This window comes from Canis aureus, chromosome 33 (assembly GCF_053574225.1).
Source record: "Canis aureus isolate CA01 chromosome 33, VMU_Caureus_v.1.0, whole genome shotgun sequence".
In the NCBI taxonomy this organism is placed as follows: domain Eukaryota; kingdom Metazoa; phylum Chordata; class Mammalia; order Carnivora; family Canidae; genus Canis; species Canis aureus.
Genome location: NC_135643.1, coordinates 11,794,093 through 11,812,047, shown reverse-complemented (window position 1 = coordinate 11,812,047; position 17,955 = coordinate 11,794,093). Strand labels below are relative to the sequence as shown.

General features: G+C 41.5%; 1 protein-coding gene across 6 annotated transcripts in view; it reads left to right on the top strand.

The window, feature by feature from the left end:
• The window catches only part of ABCG2 (ATP binding cassette subfamily G member 2 (JR blood group)), a 138,641-nt gene that overhangs the window by 52,146 nt on the left and 68,540 nt on the right, over window positions 1-17,955 (top strand). The window contains exons 1-2 of one of the 6 annotated variants that reach the window (XM_077882829.1): window positions 9,782-9,985; window positions 12,648-12,682. The exons of 1 other annotated variant lie outside the window; for it this stretch is intronic. In XM_077882829.1, the coding sequence (XP_077738955.1) occupies window positions 9,836-9,985; window positions 12,648-12,682 (185 nt within the window). In that variant the 5' untranslated portion in view covers window positions 9,782-9,835. Of the gene's footprint in view, window positions 1-3,815; window positions 3,871-9,357; window positions 9,507-9,781; window positions 9,986-12,647; window positions 12,683-17,955 lie in introns of those variants that run through there. 4 more of the 6 variants (XM_077882835.1, XM_077882834.1, XM_077882831.1 and 1 more) reach the window with 4 other exon arrangements.

Genomic DNA, 17,955 nt, shown 5'->3' with positions numbered 1-17,955 from the left:
GAGACATAGGCAGAGGAAGAAGCAGGCCCCCTGCAGCGAGCCCTATGTGGGGGAGGGGGACAGGATCACAACCAGAGCCAAAGGCAGCCGCTCAACCACTGAGCCACCCAGGTGCCCCTAAATACATATCATTTTATTCTTATCTTTATTCAACGCTGTGACATGGGTATTATCACCCCCAATGTGAGCAAGGAAATTGAGGCACAAAAGGGTCAAATAGAAAAAGCTCTAGAGGTGAGAAAAAACCTGGGTACATCTGGATTGGCTAATGGCTTTGTCACACATAGAGTAATGGATGTTTGTTTTCTGGTTTAATATGGGTTCTGGGCCAAGTTATAGGTGTTTGACTTTGCTGACTTCATCTATCATAAATTAAGCAAGACAACCATATGTGAAAAAATCCTAAGTATAATGAATCATATGTCATTTAATGCTCATTACCCTTTGACTTCATTTGCTGCCAAGAACAGATTCTTCCCTCTGCAGGCAATAAAGTGTTTATAGTAGTCAGTAATATATCCTGTGAAAGAGGTCAGTCATTGATGAAACCCTCTTCTATTTTTTCCATCTTGGCAGATACAGGTAAGGGTGGATAGGCCCCTGAATTGCATATGATAAACTCATTTTTATTATCCAGTCAATAAATTTTTATCCATTAACTGTTGTGTTCAAGGCCCTGAGAGAGGCAATATTTAGGACATAGATGGAGGGGGAAGACATTACTTTCTCACAATTCCATTAACTACCCATAAGGTTTTGGGCTTCTCCGGTTCAAGATTTTGTAGTCAGCTTAGCTCCTTTGTCTTTCAGCGTCAAATTCCTATCAGTTGGCAGGTACTATAAACTCCTCTTTCACAGTGTTTCATTTATGCCTCTTTCCTCAGAAATTCTTCCACTGTTGCTCTAGTTCAGTCTTAATTTTGTTCATTTCCAGACTGATCTCCGCCTTCCCGTATCACCCATCCATCCTATAGGTGAACAGATCAATCTTTCTAAAACACCACTTTGACAATGTCATCCTTCTACACTAAACTTTCATTAGTTTCTCACTCTCAAGGTAAGTTTAAATTCCTTAGCGTGGCATTCGAGGCTTCCGCAATTTGGCTCCAGCCAGAAGATTCTCTCACATTTCTCAGTATTCTCTTAGAATAGAACCTTAGAGATGCTTCTTGGGGGACAGGTTTCATGAGTAAATGCTGTATACATGTTTTTCAATGATGAAACCTACTTAATTAACTTAAAAATTATTTATTTATTCATGAGAGACAGAGAGAGAGAGAGGCAGAGACACAGGCAGAGGGAGAAGCAGGCTCCATGCAGGGAGCCCGACATGGGACTCGATCCCGGGTCTCCGGGATCAGGCCCTGGGCTGAAGATGGCACTAAACCACTGAGCCACCCGGGCTGCCCCGTTTGTAGTTTATTATCAATACCCCCAAATCTCCATGTTCCACTGGAGTCACTGTCCCTTCCAAAGATGACTACTCTTTTGACTTCTATCACTATTCATGAGTTTTCTGTTTTTTTGTTTGTTTTTATGGAGATAAAACTGACATATAACAAACATTTATTTGATCTGGGTGGCAAATATACAGGTGTTTTCACTTTATAAATATATATCGAGCTGTTTACTGAGATTTTCTGTACTTATTCTGGATGTGTGTTATACTTCAATTAGAAAAGCTCACTTAAATGAAAGACATTATGAATATGTGAAGTTTAGTCTGCTGGACTCTCAACATTTTAAAAAAAGATTTTATTTATTTATTTTAGAGAAGAGAGAGAGAGAAGAGCACAATCAGGAAAGGCAGATGGAGAGGGAGAGAGAATCTCAAGCAGGCTCTCTGCTGAGCACAGAGCCCCACATGGGGCTAAATCCCACAACTCCGAGATCATGACCTGAGTTGAAATCAAGAGTCAGACACTCAACTGACTGCGCCATTCAGATGCCCTATGAACTCTCAACATTTAACTTTTTAGCCTATTTCCTGATTCTCCAGGTTAATTATCAATACCTAATCATGTATATTTTTTCCCTTGCTTCTCATTTTTAGGGCTTGGTTACCTCTGTGAACTTTACAACCAAATGAATTATTTCTTCTTTGGTTTCTTGTCTGCTATATAAAGCCAATTATATGAACCAAAATAGCCTGGCTCCACATCTGGGCTCTTAACACCTCTACCCCCTCAACACACACAGACACACACACACACACACACACACACACCACATACACAGAGTCTCTTTCTGTATTAATGCCACCTGTTCTCTTCTCCATGACTTTAAGAATCTGACAACTGGTTTAGGCATTTCCCTTCTCTCTAAGATGGTCACTATCTTGGGAAAGTCTGTGTTTACTTATTTTTATTTATTTATTTAAAAATTTATTTATTTACTTGAGAGAGAGAGAGAGAGTGAGCGAGCAGGGAGGGGCAGAGAGAATCTGAGTAGACTCTGTGCTGAATGTGGAACCTGATGTGGGACTTGATTTTACGACTCTGAGATCATGACCTGAGCTAAGACAAGAGTTGGATGCTTAACCGACTGTGCCACCCAGGTGCCCCTATTTATTTATTCTTAAGATTTCATTTTCAAGTAATCTCTATACCCAATATGGGGCTCAAACTCACAACCTTGATATCAAGAGTTGCCTGCTCCATTGACTGAGCCAGTCAGGTGCCCCAAAGTCTGCGTTTATTTAAATGATCAATCTGTCACCCTGGTTTCTGTGCTTTTTGATCTTCTCAACTTCACCTCAAGGGTAGGTAGAATTTTAAAGATTCCCTTCTCCCCCAAACGCCAAGATTCTAGTTCATTCACTGGTTATTTAACCAGACATTACTCTAGATACTGCTCTGGGGAATTTTCCAGCTGTAATTAAAGTCCCAAATCAGGGACGCCTGGGTGGCTCAGTGGTTGAGCATCTGCCTTCGGCTCAGGATGAGATCCCAGGGTCCTGGGATTGAGTCCCACATCAGCCTCCCTGCAGGGAGCCTGCTTCTCTTTCTGCCTGTGTCTCTGCCTCCCTCTCTATGTCTCTCATGAATAAATAAATAAATTTTAAAATAAATAATAAATAAAGTCCCAAATCAGTGGGCCCTGAAATAGTGAGATTATCAGGTGGGGCCTGATTTAATTACACGAACCCTTTAAAATGTAGAAGGGGGAAGTTTAAGCAATTTGAGAAGAACTTACTTTAAAGATGAAGGGAGTCACAAAAGAAGGAGTGTGGACAGCCTCTGGAGGTACTGATTGATGGCAAGGAAACAGGGATCTCAGTCCTAAAGCTGCAAAGAATTGGATTCTGCCGATAACCGGACCTTAGCCACAGATTCTTCAGATAAGAGCCCTCATTCAGGTAGGAGCCCATCTGGTTGACACTTCGATTTGGCCCTGTGATACACAGAGCAGAGCTTAACCTAGCCAGCTGCCCTAGATTCTTGACCTCCAGAATTGTGAGATAATAAATGGCCCTTGTTTTAAGATGCTAAAGTGATAGAAGTGTACCTCTCTTCCACCTTCATAATCCTACTGTCCCGTCTAAACCCTGCGACCTTGTTAAAACCTGGAATGCCAGTCTTAGATGCCAATTTCCTGTTCAGTGACCTCATCTTCATGTTTCAGCTCCTCAGCCTCCCCTCCATGGGTTCTCTTTCTACCTGTCTCTTCCTGGCTTCACTTTCCTTGACAAATCATTTCACACACTCAACTCCTTGCTCCATTTTTCTATGCCTTATCCACCCAGCAAAACCACATTCTAGAATTTATTTAACCTTCTAATCTTCTCTATATTTATGAATGGGAATTCTCTGTGAATGGGGAAGCTATGACCCTGAGAAGTTCACCACGTGGTGGTAAGCACTAAAGAAGGTACTGTGTCCTCACCAGCTCTTTGCCCTTGGTGGCTAAACTGGCAAATAGACTAAGAACTCGGGGCAGCTGGGAAAGGCTAGGAAGGTATTAAAAATCTTATGAGAAGGATGAAGAGAGCTTCTCATAGGTCTGTATAGGAGCTTTTCTAGTACAGCAACTGATCATGGAGTTACAGGCCCAGGAAGTTCCTTTGTTTAAAAGAGAATACTGGGGCAGCCCCTATGGCCCAGCGGTTTGGCGCCACCTTCAGCCCAGGGTATGATCCTGGAGACTCGGGATCAAATCCCACATCAAGCTCCCTGCATGGAGCCTGCTTCTCCCTCTGCCTGTGTCTCTGTCTCTCATGAATAAATAAATAAAATCTTAAAAAAAAAAATAAAATCTTAAAAAAAATAAAAGAGAATACTGTTCTTGGTTTTGCCTTGGTTGCCATTCTTATAATAAGCTATACGCTTTATCAGCATTAAACAGATTTGTATACTTTGCTGTGTCTGTTGTTAACATTCCACCAAGGAATAATACCTTGCTGAAAACCATACAGGCAAGTCCCTTACTGGTGTGATTATTAGGAAGGCATATTACCACCATCCCCCTCTGCAGAAAAAAAGAAAAATTTCCAATTATTTTTAGAGTTTTCAAAAAGTGAGGCTCCAATGATTTCATGAATAAGTATGTCGGTTTCCCTGTTTGTCTGTTTTTGTCCATACATAACTGCCTACAAAAGCACCTGGTGACACCTCACCCCTGCCAGTGCCCATTTAAGATCTTCAGTGTATGTTTATAGGTGTGGACTCCAGATGGCCCCAACACTTTCTATTAGGATTGAAACGAAATCCTAATTTTGATAATTCTGTGGTTTGATTGCAAGGCTCATAAAATATGACAAAACAGTGACTTCAGCTACCTTAAAGAAAGCCTAGTCGATCAATACTTATCAAAGATTCAGACTCCTTCTGTTTACTTGTTCTGCAACCTAAGAAATCAATAGAGGGAAATGGGAAAAGGCCTTACATAGAAAATTTACGAATAAACCACAAATGATCATTAAACATTAAAAAGTTTACTCTAAGTCAAACAGATGTAAACTAAAACACTGCCATTTGTCAACTATCAAATTTAAAAAGATTAAAATTATTATTCTATCCAGTAGTTGTGAGAGCTCAGGTAAACAAGCAACCTTTTAAATTGTTGGAATACTGAATTTGGCATGAATTATTTCATGGGAAATCTGGTTATACGTATTAACAGTTTTGTTTGTTGGTTTTTTTTTTTTGTATTAAAATTTTTTATTTTTATTTTATTTTTTTTAATTTTTATTTATTTATGATAGTCACAGAGAGAGAGAGAGAGAGGCAGAGACACAGGCAGAGGGAGAAGCAGGCTCCATGCACCGGGAGCCCGATGTGGGATTTGATCCCGGGTCTCCAGGATCGCACCCTGGGCCAAAGGCAGGCGCCAAACCGCTGCGCCACCCAGGGATCCCATGTATTAAAAATTTTTTAAATGTGCAGTATCTTTTGCCTGAGCAATGCCCCTTCTAGAATTTATCTGGATGTGTGCAATGACATGCTACAAGGATGTTTTGCGAATAATAGGAAGACTAGTTAAATTAATTATGGTACATAACAAACAATGGAAAACCATGCAACTATTCATTTTAAAGTTATATAAATATACTGAATGACAGGGGAACCATGTTTGTAGTTTACAATGGAGCAGTTTACAAAATAATTATAGGTACCAATTTTTGAGTGCTAACCGGTGTTAATAATTCTGTTCAGGGTTTTATACACATTATTTCAATCAATCTTTCTAACTATCCTGAGAGATTGTTTCCCCTGATTACCAATAACACTAAAGACCAAATAAGTAGTACAAGTGCAAATCTCCAGGGTTTGGGAGAACCAGGATATAGATGCAGGTTATCTGACTCTACAGATGACGCTTTTTAAAGTTTTATTTATTTATTCATGAGAGACAGAGAGAGAGAGAGAGAGAGAGAGGCAGAGATACAGGCAGAGGGAGAAGCAGGCTCCATGCAGGGAGCCCGATGTGGGACTCGATCCAGGGACTCCGGGATCACGCCCTGAGCCAAAGGCAGATGTTCAACCACTGAGCCACCCAGCCGTCCCCAGATGATGCATTTTATCGCTGTATTAATTGCATATAAGCCCGTTTTTATTTTTAGAGAAAATACGTATGCACAGAAAGAAACTAAAAGCAGGTAGGCTGTGGTTGCTGGGTTACAAGTCATTTTTATTTTCATCTTGCTTGGTATTACAATGAGAGAAAAATAAATGCCAGAATAACACAATCAGTGGGAATCTAATGGGGCTCTACCAACACTGGGCAGTTACTCTTTTCTGGCAATATAAAAGACGTTATGACACAGAGGACAGAGAGCAGCAGTCTCAGAAGCTGTGAGTTCCCCTATGCACCCCTCTAACTTTTGACCTTGTCATACTGGTCTCCTTTGTACCGGGTGACTCATCTGTAAATTAGCAAGGTCATCTTTAGATTCCTCCCTCACTATATTGTGACCTGAAACATCCAAACACTAAAAGACAGGACAGGACATTTGAAAATGATTAGCCCGGGCAGCCCGGGTGGCTCAGCAGGTTAGCGCCGCCTTTGGCCCAGGGCCTGATCCTGGAGACGCGGGATCAAGTCCCACGTCAGGCTCCTCGCATGGAGCTTGCTTCTCCCTCTGCCTGTGTCTCTGCCTCTGTGTGTGTGTGTGTCTCTCATGAACAAATGAATAAAATCTTAAAAAAAAAAATGATTAGCCCCAAATAAAACCCTAACAGAATCATTTTAGACTCCTTAACAATGCAGTACATTTATGAAATGCTGGCTTTAATCTTTTATTAAACAGAATTTTTTTTTTTTTAATTTTTTTTTATTTATTTATGATAGTCACAGAGAGAGAGAGAGAGGCAGAGACATAGGCAGAGGGAGAAGCAGGCTCCATGCACCAGGAGCCCGATGTGGGATTTGATCCCGGGTCTCCAGGATCGCGCCCTGGGCCGAAGGCAGGCGCCAAACCACTGCGCCACCCAGGGATCCCTATTAAACAGAATTTGATGGCGATCATCGGTTTCAGAGAATTAGAGTGAGATTAGGAATTAACATAAATTGGGCAGCCGCAGTGGCTCAGCGGTTTAGTGCCGCCTTCAGCCTGGGGTGTGATCCTGGAGATCCGGGATCGAGTCCCACGTCTGGCTCCCTGCATGGAGCCTGCTTCTCTCCTTCTCCCTCTGCCTGTGTCTCTGCCTCTCTGTCTGTCATGAATAAATTAAAAAAAAAGAAAGGAATTAATGTAACTTTAGCATATACAGTATGGAAAAATCAAACTCTTAAAAATTAGGCTAAAGACAAGGTAGAAAGTTTTGTTTGTTTTAGTGATTTTTAACCCTATTTTAGGTGAAGCTATGTCTTTAAGTATTGTCGTGTGTCTTTATATGTATGTGTTCCTGACTAAGACACTGACATTTTATTGATTTACTTTTAAACACAATTCTTTTTTCCAATATAAAAGTTGTATATCTGCACTAAAACAAATTTAGAAAATTACACTAAAATAGAAGAAAAAAAAGAACCATAATGTCACAGCCCAGAAAACTTTTTCTTGTATTGCCAGCTATTTTCTAAGTTTTAGTTTTGTTTTCATTTTACATAATCGCAGAATGCTATATTCAGCTTATCATTCTGTTTTTATCAATTTTATGTGTATTTTTTTACATTTTTATAAGTTCCATCTTGGAATTGCCCTCAGAACTTGCTGGCAAATTAAAAAATCTTTACTGATATCAGTAAAGTTTTGTTCTTTGGGTGGTGCTTTTAAATTTTGCAAACAGTTATTAAGAGCCATCTCTGAAAAGTTTTTCTCAGTCTTGGCTAAAGTGATAAATATATTTGTATACGAGTGTTTAAGTGTCTTTAAATGGACTCTAATCCAAAAAGCCATATGTTTGGGCACATCCTGGATACGTACTTTAAAATCCTCTAAAAGGGGGACGCCTGGGTGGCTCAGCGGTTGAGAGTCTGACTGGCTCAGGGTGTGATCCTGGAGTCCCGGGATCGAGTCCCATGTTAGGCTCCCTGCATGGAGCCTGCTTTTCCCTCTGTGTCTCTGCCTCTCTCTGTGTGTGTGTCTCTCATGAATGAATAGATAAAATCTTTAAAAAATAAAATAAAATAAATAAAATCCTTTAAAAGTATGCAGTATGGTACTTTAAATATTCTAAAAGGATTGTGCATAATTAATTTCTTATTTAGGCTTCCTAGCTAAAACTTCTGTTTTAAGGTAGGTTCCACACCCAACATAGGGCTTGAACTCATGACCCTGAAATCAAGGGTCACACACTGTACTAAGCCTGCGAGATGCTCCGTGATGAAAGATTTCTTGTAGGGAGTTACAAATTAACAGTAATTCCTAGTGTTGCTTTAAATAGTTTGATTTTTGCTAGTAAGTGCAAACTACAAAATAGATCCAAGTACTAATTTCCCAGAGTAGATGCAGCAGGCAAATGTTGGGAAGGCCATACACACTCCTAAGGCCGGATAACCACAGCTTTTCTTGAATATGCACACTTCCCAGCTTTTCCAGCCAAACAGTACTGCAGAGAGGGATTTATTACAGGAGAGTGCAGAATACAATTAAACCGTTCACAGTAATATTTTCTTTCTTTTCTTTTCTTTCTTTTTTTCTTTCTTTCTTTCTTTCTTTCTTTCTTTCTTTCTTTCTTTCTTCTTTCTTTCTTTTTCTTTCTTTCTTTTCTTTTCTCCTTCCTTCCTCCCTCCCTCCCTCTCTTTCTCTTCTTTCTTTCTCTTTCTTTCTTTCTTTCTTTCTTTCTTTCTTTCTTTCTTTCTTTCTTTCTTCCTTCCTTCCTTTCTTTTTCTTCTTTCTTTCTTTCTTTCTTTCTTTCTTTCTTTCTTTCTTCTTTTTCTTTCTTCCTTTCTTTTCCTTCCTTCCTTCCTCCCTCCCCCCTCCCTCCCCCCTCCCTCTCTCTCTTTCTTTCTCTTTCTTTCTTTCTTTCTTTCTTCTTTCTTTCTTTCTTTTTCTTCCCTCCCTCCCTCCTTCTCTCTCTTTCTCTTCTTTCTTTCTCTTTCTTTCTTTCTTTCTTTCTTTCTTCCTTCCTTCCTTTCTTTTTCTTCTTTCTTTCTTTCTTTCTTTCTTTCTTCTTTCTTTCTTTCTTCCTTTCTTTTCCTTCCTTCCTTCCTCCCTCCCTCCCTCCCCCCTCCCTCTCTCTCTCTCTTTCTTTCTCTTTCTTTCTTTCTTCTTTCTTTCTTTCTTCCTTTCTTCCTTTCTTCTTTCTTTCTTTTTCTTCCCTCCCTCCCTCCCTCCCTCCCTCCCTCCCTCTCTCTCTCTCTTTCTTTCTTTCTTTTCTGACACAGAGAGAGACAGCGAGGCAGAGGGAGAAGCAGGCTCCACGCAGGGAGCCCGACGCAGGACTGGCTCCCGGGACCCCAGGGCACGCCCTCGGCGAAGGCGGCGCTAACCCGCTGCGCCCCCGGGCTGCCCGCACAGGACTATTTCCATCGACTTCCCCCTCGCGGGGTCCCTTGGATTCAGGATTCAGCCCCTGAATCTGCGAGCGGGGGCGTACTCACCTGTCCCAGACACGCATTCGGTACAGACCTACCTGTGACAGGAAAACAAAGCAAAACGGCCAACCGCTGGGTGTCGGCGTCCCCCGGTGCTTAGGGCGCGGGGCACAGTGACCAGAGCAGGGACTGCTCAGCCTGGGTGGCGTCCTGCGATCGCCGGGATTAGTCCCCTCTGCTGCCCTCCTTCCGTGCAAGCCCCGGAGGCGGCGTTGGGGCTCGTGCCTCTGCCCCAGGGGGCAGTCACCTCCGCGGCCTGGGGCCGGCCGGAGGGTGGGGGTGGGGGTGGGACCCGATGCGCCAGGGAGGTTTGGGACGCGCGCTGCAGGAGTAGAAAGCGCCGTCCGGATGCTCGATGCCATTGTTAGGAGCGGCTTCCTCGGGAGGGTGTCAGGAAGGCCCGGCTGAGTCAGCGCGGGTCTATATAAGCGAGTGCAGGCGCCCGGCTCGGAGCGCGCGGACTCCGGGACCCGAGACCTCGGCGAGCCTGGGCCTGTGGAGCCGAGTGAGTACACGGCCAAATCCCTTTGGGCGGTCGCTGGCTAATTGCACGGACATTTGCTACACAAGAATAGAAAACTTGAGTGGAGGCCACCAGGTTTTAGTTAGTCCCTCCCAGTTTGATGTGAAAATGTGTGTGAACTCCCAAGTGGAGGATGCAGATCTGGTTTTTAGAAATCAGTGCCTTGGAGCGAACTGATTCTGTGTCTGGTGGTGTGTGTGTGTGTTAAGAACCGGTTGGTGAAACTCTTGCCTTTCTCCAAAAGTATGAAACGGAAGTTGTTATGGGACGGTTAGAAACTTATGGAGCAAAAAAAAAAAAAAAAAAAAAAAGAAACTTATGGAGCATGGAAGTTACTTCGAGGTAGGAGAGAAATTTGTTAATATTGGTACTTTTTTTTTTTTCCCCCAAAGATTTTTATTTATTTATTCATGAGAATACACAGAGAGGAGAGAGAGAGGCAGGCAGAGGCACAGGCAGAGGGAGAAGCAGGCCCCATGCAGGGAGCTCGACCCCGGGTCTCCAGGATCACGCCCTGGGCCAAAGGTGGTGCTAAACCGCTGAGCCACCCGGGTTGCCAGTATTGGTACTTTAAAAACAAAGAGGGATTAACTAATATATTTTATGTCTTTTTCTCATCTCCAGGACATAAATTTTTGTCCACAGCTTTGGATGGCTTGCTGAAAGGTTATTGCCCCTTTGTTAAGTTTTTTTGTGGATAGCAGGCTATCATGTAATGATCGACTTCAAAAAATTAACCAGCTTATTACAATACTTGTTAAAAATAGTAGTGAAGAAGTTAGAACAGTATTAGAACAGTATCTGTATACAGAAAAATACAAGACCAAGAAAAATTAGATTGTGAATTTAGCAGTTACAGAAATAACTGTAATGTTGCCTAGTTTTATTTTCTTGCCTAATGGTGGAAATAGAAAGGCTAGTTGCACTTTTGGGAAAAAAAAAAGATTTATAGTAACAATGTGTATTGGTTATGTTTGTTCAGCAAGAGCTCCCTTAGGAAACATATTCTTTTGTATTAGGAAGGTATTAAAATAATACACTTACAGCCAAAGTCTATTTCTGCATTTGTTTTTATTACGCGTCCATGAAACATTTGAGGTGAGTGTAAGTGTTCCAAATGGTAAATAAGATAACAGCCAAAGGTTGAGGGAAGCACATTCAAATGGACTTGGACAGATGCCGTGCAAATTAAAGTTGCATCCTGGAAGCCATAATCAAAAAGGATGATGAGTCACAGAATTCAATGAGGATGAAGGGGGAAACGTACCAGCTCCTTGGAAAAGCCTTTCCTGACATTTACAAAAGATGCAGAAGAGACTGTAAAATGGTAGTGGGAGAGCATCCTGTGTGCTCACCCAGATAGTGCCTGCAGAAGTGCATTTTCTAGGATGCATTGCTCTAGTTGCAATTTTCTTTACCCTGACGGTTGTTAGAAACCCGTTGATGCTGAGACCCTATTGTCACACATGCTGCTGTTTGATGGTTTGGGGTTTATTCAGGGACAAATCTAGATTTTATAAACGGTTAGGTAGACTTAATGTTCTTTAGATAGCCTGTACTTCTCTCTTTCAGGAGCTGGTAGAAGTTTTGCAGCAGTTAAAGGTTGTATCAAGAGGGAAGGCTTAATCTGTGTTGCTTACTGGAGTAATAGGTTAGGGTTGAGATTTTTTTTTTTTTAGTGAAAGTTAAAGAACCCAAATGATATTGTCTCCATAGGGTATAGGTTATATAGTTCTCCCTGGGAAGGAAGCTAAAGTTTATCCTTTGACATATCAGTTCACTGTAGGTTGTGAACCAGTGATAAAGTGTCTTGATGGTTTGGGCTTCATCTTTTCCCTCCAGCACAGCTTTATGAGACAGAGCTCACATACCCCACAGCTCACTTGCTTAAAGCACAGCTTGTAGAACCATCACATTTCCTCCTCCTCTCCCCTCAGAACCTACCAGTAGTTACTTACCCCTTCCCATGGTAGCCCCCACCACAGTTTTTTGAAGCAGATAATTCTGCTTCACTGAGAGATTGTTATAGAAAGTGCATATCTAATTTTTGAGCCACACCCTTAGCTTATTTATAGAGATAAATATTCATTCAGAGAATCCTAACAGGGGAAGTTAGTAGTGTACTGGTTGTTTAAATCCAGGTGGGTGGGCTTGAGTAGAGCAAAAGTACTGTCCTCATCATGATTTCAGTGAAGAAATTTTGTTTTTATAGAAGGGTGGCATGAAATCTTGGCAAGGGCTGAAACCGCATTGACTGAGGTTTCTTGCACTTTGCTGATCACTAGCCCAATCTCTGGGTTTGCAACTGAAATAATCTTATTACTCTTTGGACAGGAGCTGCCTGGAGGTTAGTACTTAGGGTCAGGTAGCATTAGTTCTCTGTCTTGCCGTTGGTATTAAGTTCTTCGAGTTATCTGGAAGGGTAAAATTGGAATTCTGTTCCCCGGGGCTATACAGGCCACCCATTGTGTTCTGACCTCATAGGTAGATACATATCTCCCCCCACTCCCCAGGGGAGGCTATTCCTTCCGCCTCTTGGAGTGCCACCCTAACCCAGAGGCAAATTGAAGTGGTTTCAATTTTTCAACAAAAAAGCAAATTGCCATGTTTTTCTCCCTCCACTATTTCCACCTATCTCTGGAAGAGGGGCAAATCACTTCTGGAGAACAGTTTCCAAAGGTAAGCTTCCTGCTCTTCCTTCTCAGTGTAGTAGAGATAGCCCTTAAAAAGCTTACTTTTTTAGGAGGATCTCCTAACTCTCATATCCTTTGAATTTTAGCTAATCATAAATATGCTGGGGTAGCAAGAAAAGATGTTATTGATGTGTTATTCTTTACAAAACAAATGCTTTTCAGAATGCATTGAATGCATTTCTGAATGTGACTGGGGTTAGAATTCTTGATGAAGTTTTCAAGAACACAGATGGCACTAAAAAATTTATTTGAGGGACGCCTGGGTGGCTCAGAGGTTGAGTGACTGCCTTTGGCCCAGGGCGTGATCCCGGGGTCCTGGGATCGAGTCCCACGTCGGGCTCCCTGCATGGAGCGAGCCTGCTTCTCCCTCTGCCTGTGTCTTTGGCTCTCTCTGTGTCTCTCATAAATAAATAAACAAATCTTTTAAAAAATTTATTTGAGAGACAGAGAGAGTGCAAGAGAGCACAACCAGGAGTGGCAGAAGAGAGAATGTCAAGCTGATTCTGTGCTGAGCGCAGAGCCCAACTCGGGGCTGGATCTCATGACCCTGAGATCACGACTTGAGCTAAAACCAAGAGTCGCTCAATTGACTGCCACCCAGGTACCCCAAAGATGGCATTTTAAGTCTGACATTATGCTTCCAATATAAATATTGAAAAAATATTGGGGTTCTTTCATTACTGATTTTAACTTGTTGTTTTGAAATAATTTTTAGGCTTCCTGAAAAGTTGCAGAAAAATATGGTATAGAGAGTTCCCATAACATCTTGTATGACTATAGTGAAATTGTCAAAACTGATAGATTAACATTGGTACGAAATTATAATACTGTTTTATCAAAACTGTAGTAGACTTACTTGGATTTCACTGGCTTTTCACTATCCTTTTTTTCTGTTCAGGATCCAGTCTGTGAACTTGTGAGGAATACTGGTCAGTTATTTTGTAGACTTTTCCTCTTGTACTTTGATATTTTCTCATGATTAGACTGAAGTTACGCATCTTGGAAAAAATACTGGAAGGAATTTCAGGGCCTCATGTCCAGGCACATGATATCTTACTGTGTTGTAAACCTTGGTTAATGTTGTTTGCCGGGTCTCAGGGGAAAGTTAATTTTCTCTTTGTAATTAGGTATCTTACGAGAGGAACTTGGGCTGTACAAATATCCTGTTTCTCCTTTTAAACTTTTATTCACTGATTTTAGTATCCATTGGTGGAACTTGATGTACATTGTACTAGATTGTTCTTTATATTTATTTTTTAAATGATTTTATTTAGGGGCCCCTGGGTGGCTCAGTTGGTTAAGCATCTGCCTTCAGCTCAGGTTATAGTCCTGGGGTCCTGGGATAGAGCACTACATGGGGCTCTCTGGGCAGGGAGGGGTCTGCTTCTAACTCTGTCTACCCCTCCCCTGCTCATGCTCTCTCTCTCAAACAAAATCTTAAAAAAGAAAATTTTTATTTATTTATTGAGAGAGAGAGCATGAGTGGAGAGGGACAGAAGGAGAAGAGAGAGAATCTGGAGCAGACTCTGCTGAGTGCGAAGCCGGATGCGGGGCTCTATCTCACAGCTGTGAGATCACTACCCTAGCTAAAACCAAGAGTCGAACTCTTAACCAGCTGAGCCACCCAGGCACCCTTGTACTATATTGTTCTAGTAGTGATTAAGCATTTTTTTTTTCTCATTTCTTCTATGTTTACTAATTAGAATTCTTCTTCCCCATTTATTTATTCAACTACTTGTATCAGTATGGATTAATGGATATTTGTAATTTTATGGGTTGTTATTTAATTTGCTGCTCAAACTGTTCCAGTGTTGAAAGTCTCAGCCCTGGAATCAACCATTTCTCTAACACCGTTTGGTTCTTTTCTTGGAGAAACAAAAAAATCCCAAGTGCATGTTTACAAAAGGGATAATGCTTTCAATTTCGAACATTGTAGAGGACTTCATTGTAGTTACCAGTTTAGGTTTAATCTCTTATGGGAAGTAAAATTGTCAGGGTTTAGAGTTTTTAAAAGTTCCTAGTTTTTCTCAAATGACCTGTAAATGCTTACAAAACAAACAGAATAAACACATGAACTTTTATTTATTAGGCTCTAATAAGAAAGTAGCAATTTGTTGTTGTTAAGTAGCTTAATTAAATTATATCTTGACTATGGCTGAATGTATGTGAAGGGGACATATGTATAGATCATATCTTTGTGATGTGCAAAATGTCTTCAAACAAATTATAAGGGGAGTAGAGGGTTAATTTTAGACGAGAACAGAGGGACTCCTGGTGGTTTTGTCCCATGATAAATAGAGGGGGCTGGAAGGAGATACGAGATGGATATAAGATGAGAGCGACAGGTGGGTGAGAAGACAGTGTCTTTAAGTACAATGCTGAGGTTGGGTGTATGCAGGACTGAGAGAGTAGGGAGATCATTAGGGGAGAGAAGGTCAAGGGGCTGAGGAGGCCAAGGACAAAGACTCTCTATTTGGATTTTGAAACTCACTGCAGCTGCTAACTTTAACTGCAGTAAACTTTACAATTGCGTATGAGGGTTCAAATCCATCAGTGCCTCTTGGAAAACTGTTTACACACCCATGGATGCTCAATCAAATGTGGGTCTATAGCGTTTTGTAAAAAAAAAATTAAAAAGCCATACATTATTGCATGAGGAAGACCCCAAGAGGGTGGGGTGGTTTGTCATCCACAAGAGTCTTGTTTATGGTTCTCAGTTTTTAACCAAATCTCTCTCTTTCTTTCTGATGTCTTACAGGCATCTAAAACTTACCATGTTGAAACTGAGTCCTTGAGTTTTGATGTCCCCTCTTCTCATTACCCAGGCTGATCCCCTTGTCCAAGCATGTCTCACCTGGTTTCTTGCACCTGGCCCTTGCTGCTGCATTTGCCATACAGCTGCCAGAGTGGTCATTTAAAAACATACTTAAGATCAGAAGTCCTTCTTAAAAGGCCTCAGTGGCTTCTTACTGATTGTGCATACCTTCCCCCTTCCCCCTAGAGATGGGGTCTCTGCCGCTGTGTCTGGCTGACCTTGTCCTTCACACCATGTCCCAGATTGTTCTGCTCCAGAGCTGTGGGGGCCTAGGGTGCCAGACTGGGACTGTTCCCTTGTCCTGAGACTTCATCCGTCTGACTCCAGCTGATTACTGAGCAGCCTTTGGACCTGAATATAGTGTCAATGTTAGATGTTTCAAGGTGGATCTGGGAAATCATAGATAACGTGAAAACCCTCTGGTTTATAGAGGACTTTTGAAATGCAAGAGAGAATTTATGGAAGTTAAAATTCAGATTTTAAGTTCCCTTTCTTTTTTAAAGATTTTATTTATTTATTCATGAGAGACACAGAGAGGGAGAGAGAGAGAGGCAGAGACACAGGCAGAGGGAGAAGCAGGCTCCATGCTAGGAGCCTGACGTGGGACTCGATCCCGGGTCACCAGGATCACACCCTGGGCCGAAGGCAGCGCTAAACCGCTGAGCCACCAGGGCTGCCCTTAAGTTCCCTTTCTAACAAAGCTCAGTACTCTTCCTGCTTCTTTTTTCTGTCCATTCATAAGTTTTATAATAATCACCTGACAGTGACTTGAGACTCCTAACTTCTTGTCAGGATTGTAATCTCTTGGCATTATAATAAATAGTTGAAGGAGGTACATACTTGCACAGCATGTCCTGTGACTGTGAGGCAGTGTTGAAGCTCTCCATTTACTACTGTTAGGGCTTAGGGAAAGAATATAAGAGGAAAGCACTGAATTTTTGGCCTGAGACTACCCTAGTTGCTCCCAGCATGAGTAATAGTTATAACTGTGGCAGGTGTCCAGCTAAGGACTTTAGAATTAACCTGTGTACTTTTCTTATCTATATGCAGTTTCATTGTATTATGCACTCCGTTTATAGTAGACTCTCAGATTATGAGTGTGGTGAAGAGTAAAATAGAGAAGAAAGGCATTTTAAATGCAGGTTATCATTCTTATAAGAGATATGCCAGCATCTATGGCAGAAGACTTCAAACATTTCAAAAAAGTAAAAATGTGGTTTCACTTGTTAGAAAACAGAAAGAGAGGAAAGGTGACATTGGTAGACCTCCAGAATGGGGACAGCTGGAAAGGGGAAAAGAATCTCATTATTTAAAGCCCCTCAGTCATGTTTGAAAGGATTTTTCTAGCTGGCTAAAAGGGGGGCTTGATCTCATGACCCTGAGATCATGACCTAAGGTGAAACCAAGAGTTGGTCTACTGGATGTTTTCTGCATTCCAGTCTACCAATTCCACCAATTCTGTTTTCTAATCTGTGTTTGTGTCTAAACTGCTGTTAAACTCATCTATTGATTTTTGTTTTGTATTAAATATAGATTCTGGTTCTTTGGTGATTATCTTTTCACTCATTTTCTTAAGCATGTTACTCAGTTATTTTAATGTCAGCATCTGGTGACTTTAGTTAGCATTACCTGTGGGTCTATTTCTATTTTGTTACTTTTGAAGCATTAGGTCCTATTTTCTGGCATGTCTGGTAAATTGAAAATTTGGATTCTGGGATGCCTGGGTGTCTCAGTGGTTGAGCGCCTGCCTTCAGCTCAGTGAGTGATCCCAGGGTCCTGGGATCAAGACCCACATTGGGCTCCCCATAGGGAGCCTGCTTCTCCCTCTGCCTGTGTCTCTCATGAATAAATAAATAAAATATTAAAAAAAATTTTGGATGGGGGATCCCTGGGTGGCTCAGCAGTTAAGTGCCTGCCTTCGTCCCAGGCCCTGATCCTGGAGTCCTGGGATCGAGTCCCACATCAGGCTCCCTCCATGGAGCCTGCTTCTCCCTCTGCCTTTGTCTCTACCCCCTCTCTCGTGTGTGTGTCTCTCATGAATAAATAAATGAAATCTTTGAAAAAAAATTTTTGGATGATGATATCCTTTAGAGTGAATTTAACTTTATTGCACACAAATCAAGTATGAATGGATCACTTTTGTTTGAGTAGAAGTTGATCTGTTTCTGGGTTGCCTATATTCTCAGGGCATAGACCTCTGGGACCACAAAAGCTTGAAGTTTCCAATTGATAACTTGCAATTCCAAATTTCATCTTCGTAGCCCTGACAGGTGTTGACACAAAATTAACAGACCTTTATAGAAATTTTAAGGAGAGTTTTTGTCTGGTTTTGGAATCAGGGTAATGCTAGCCTTATAGAATGAGTAAATGGAGTTTACTGCATTTATTCTTTTTCTAACTCTGTTAGGTGTAAGGTTAGGTTGTGTATTTGAGGTTTTTCTTGC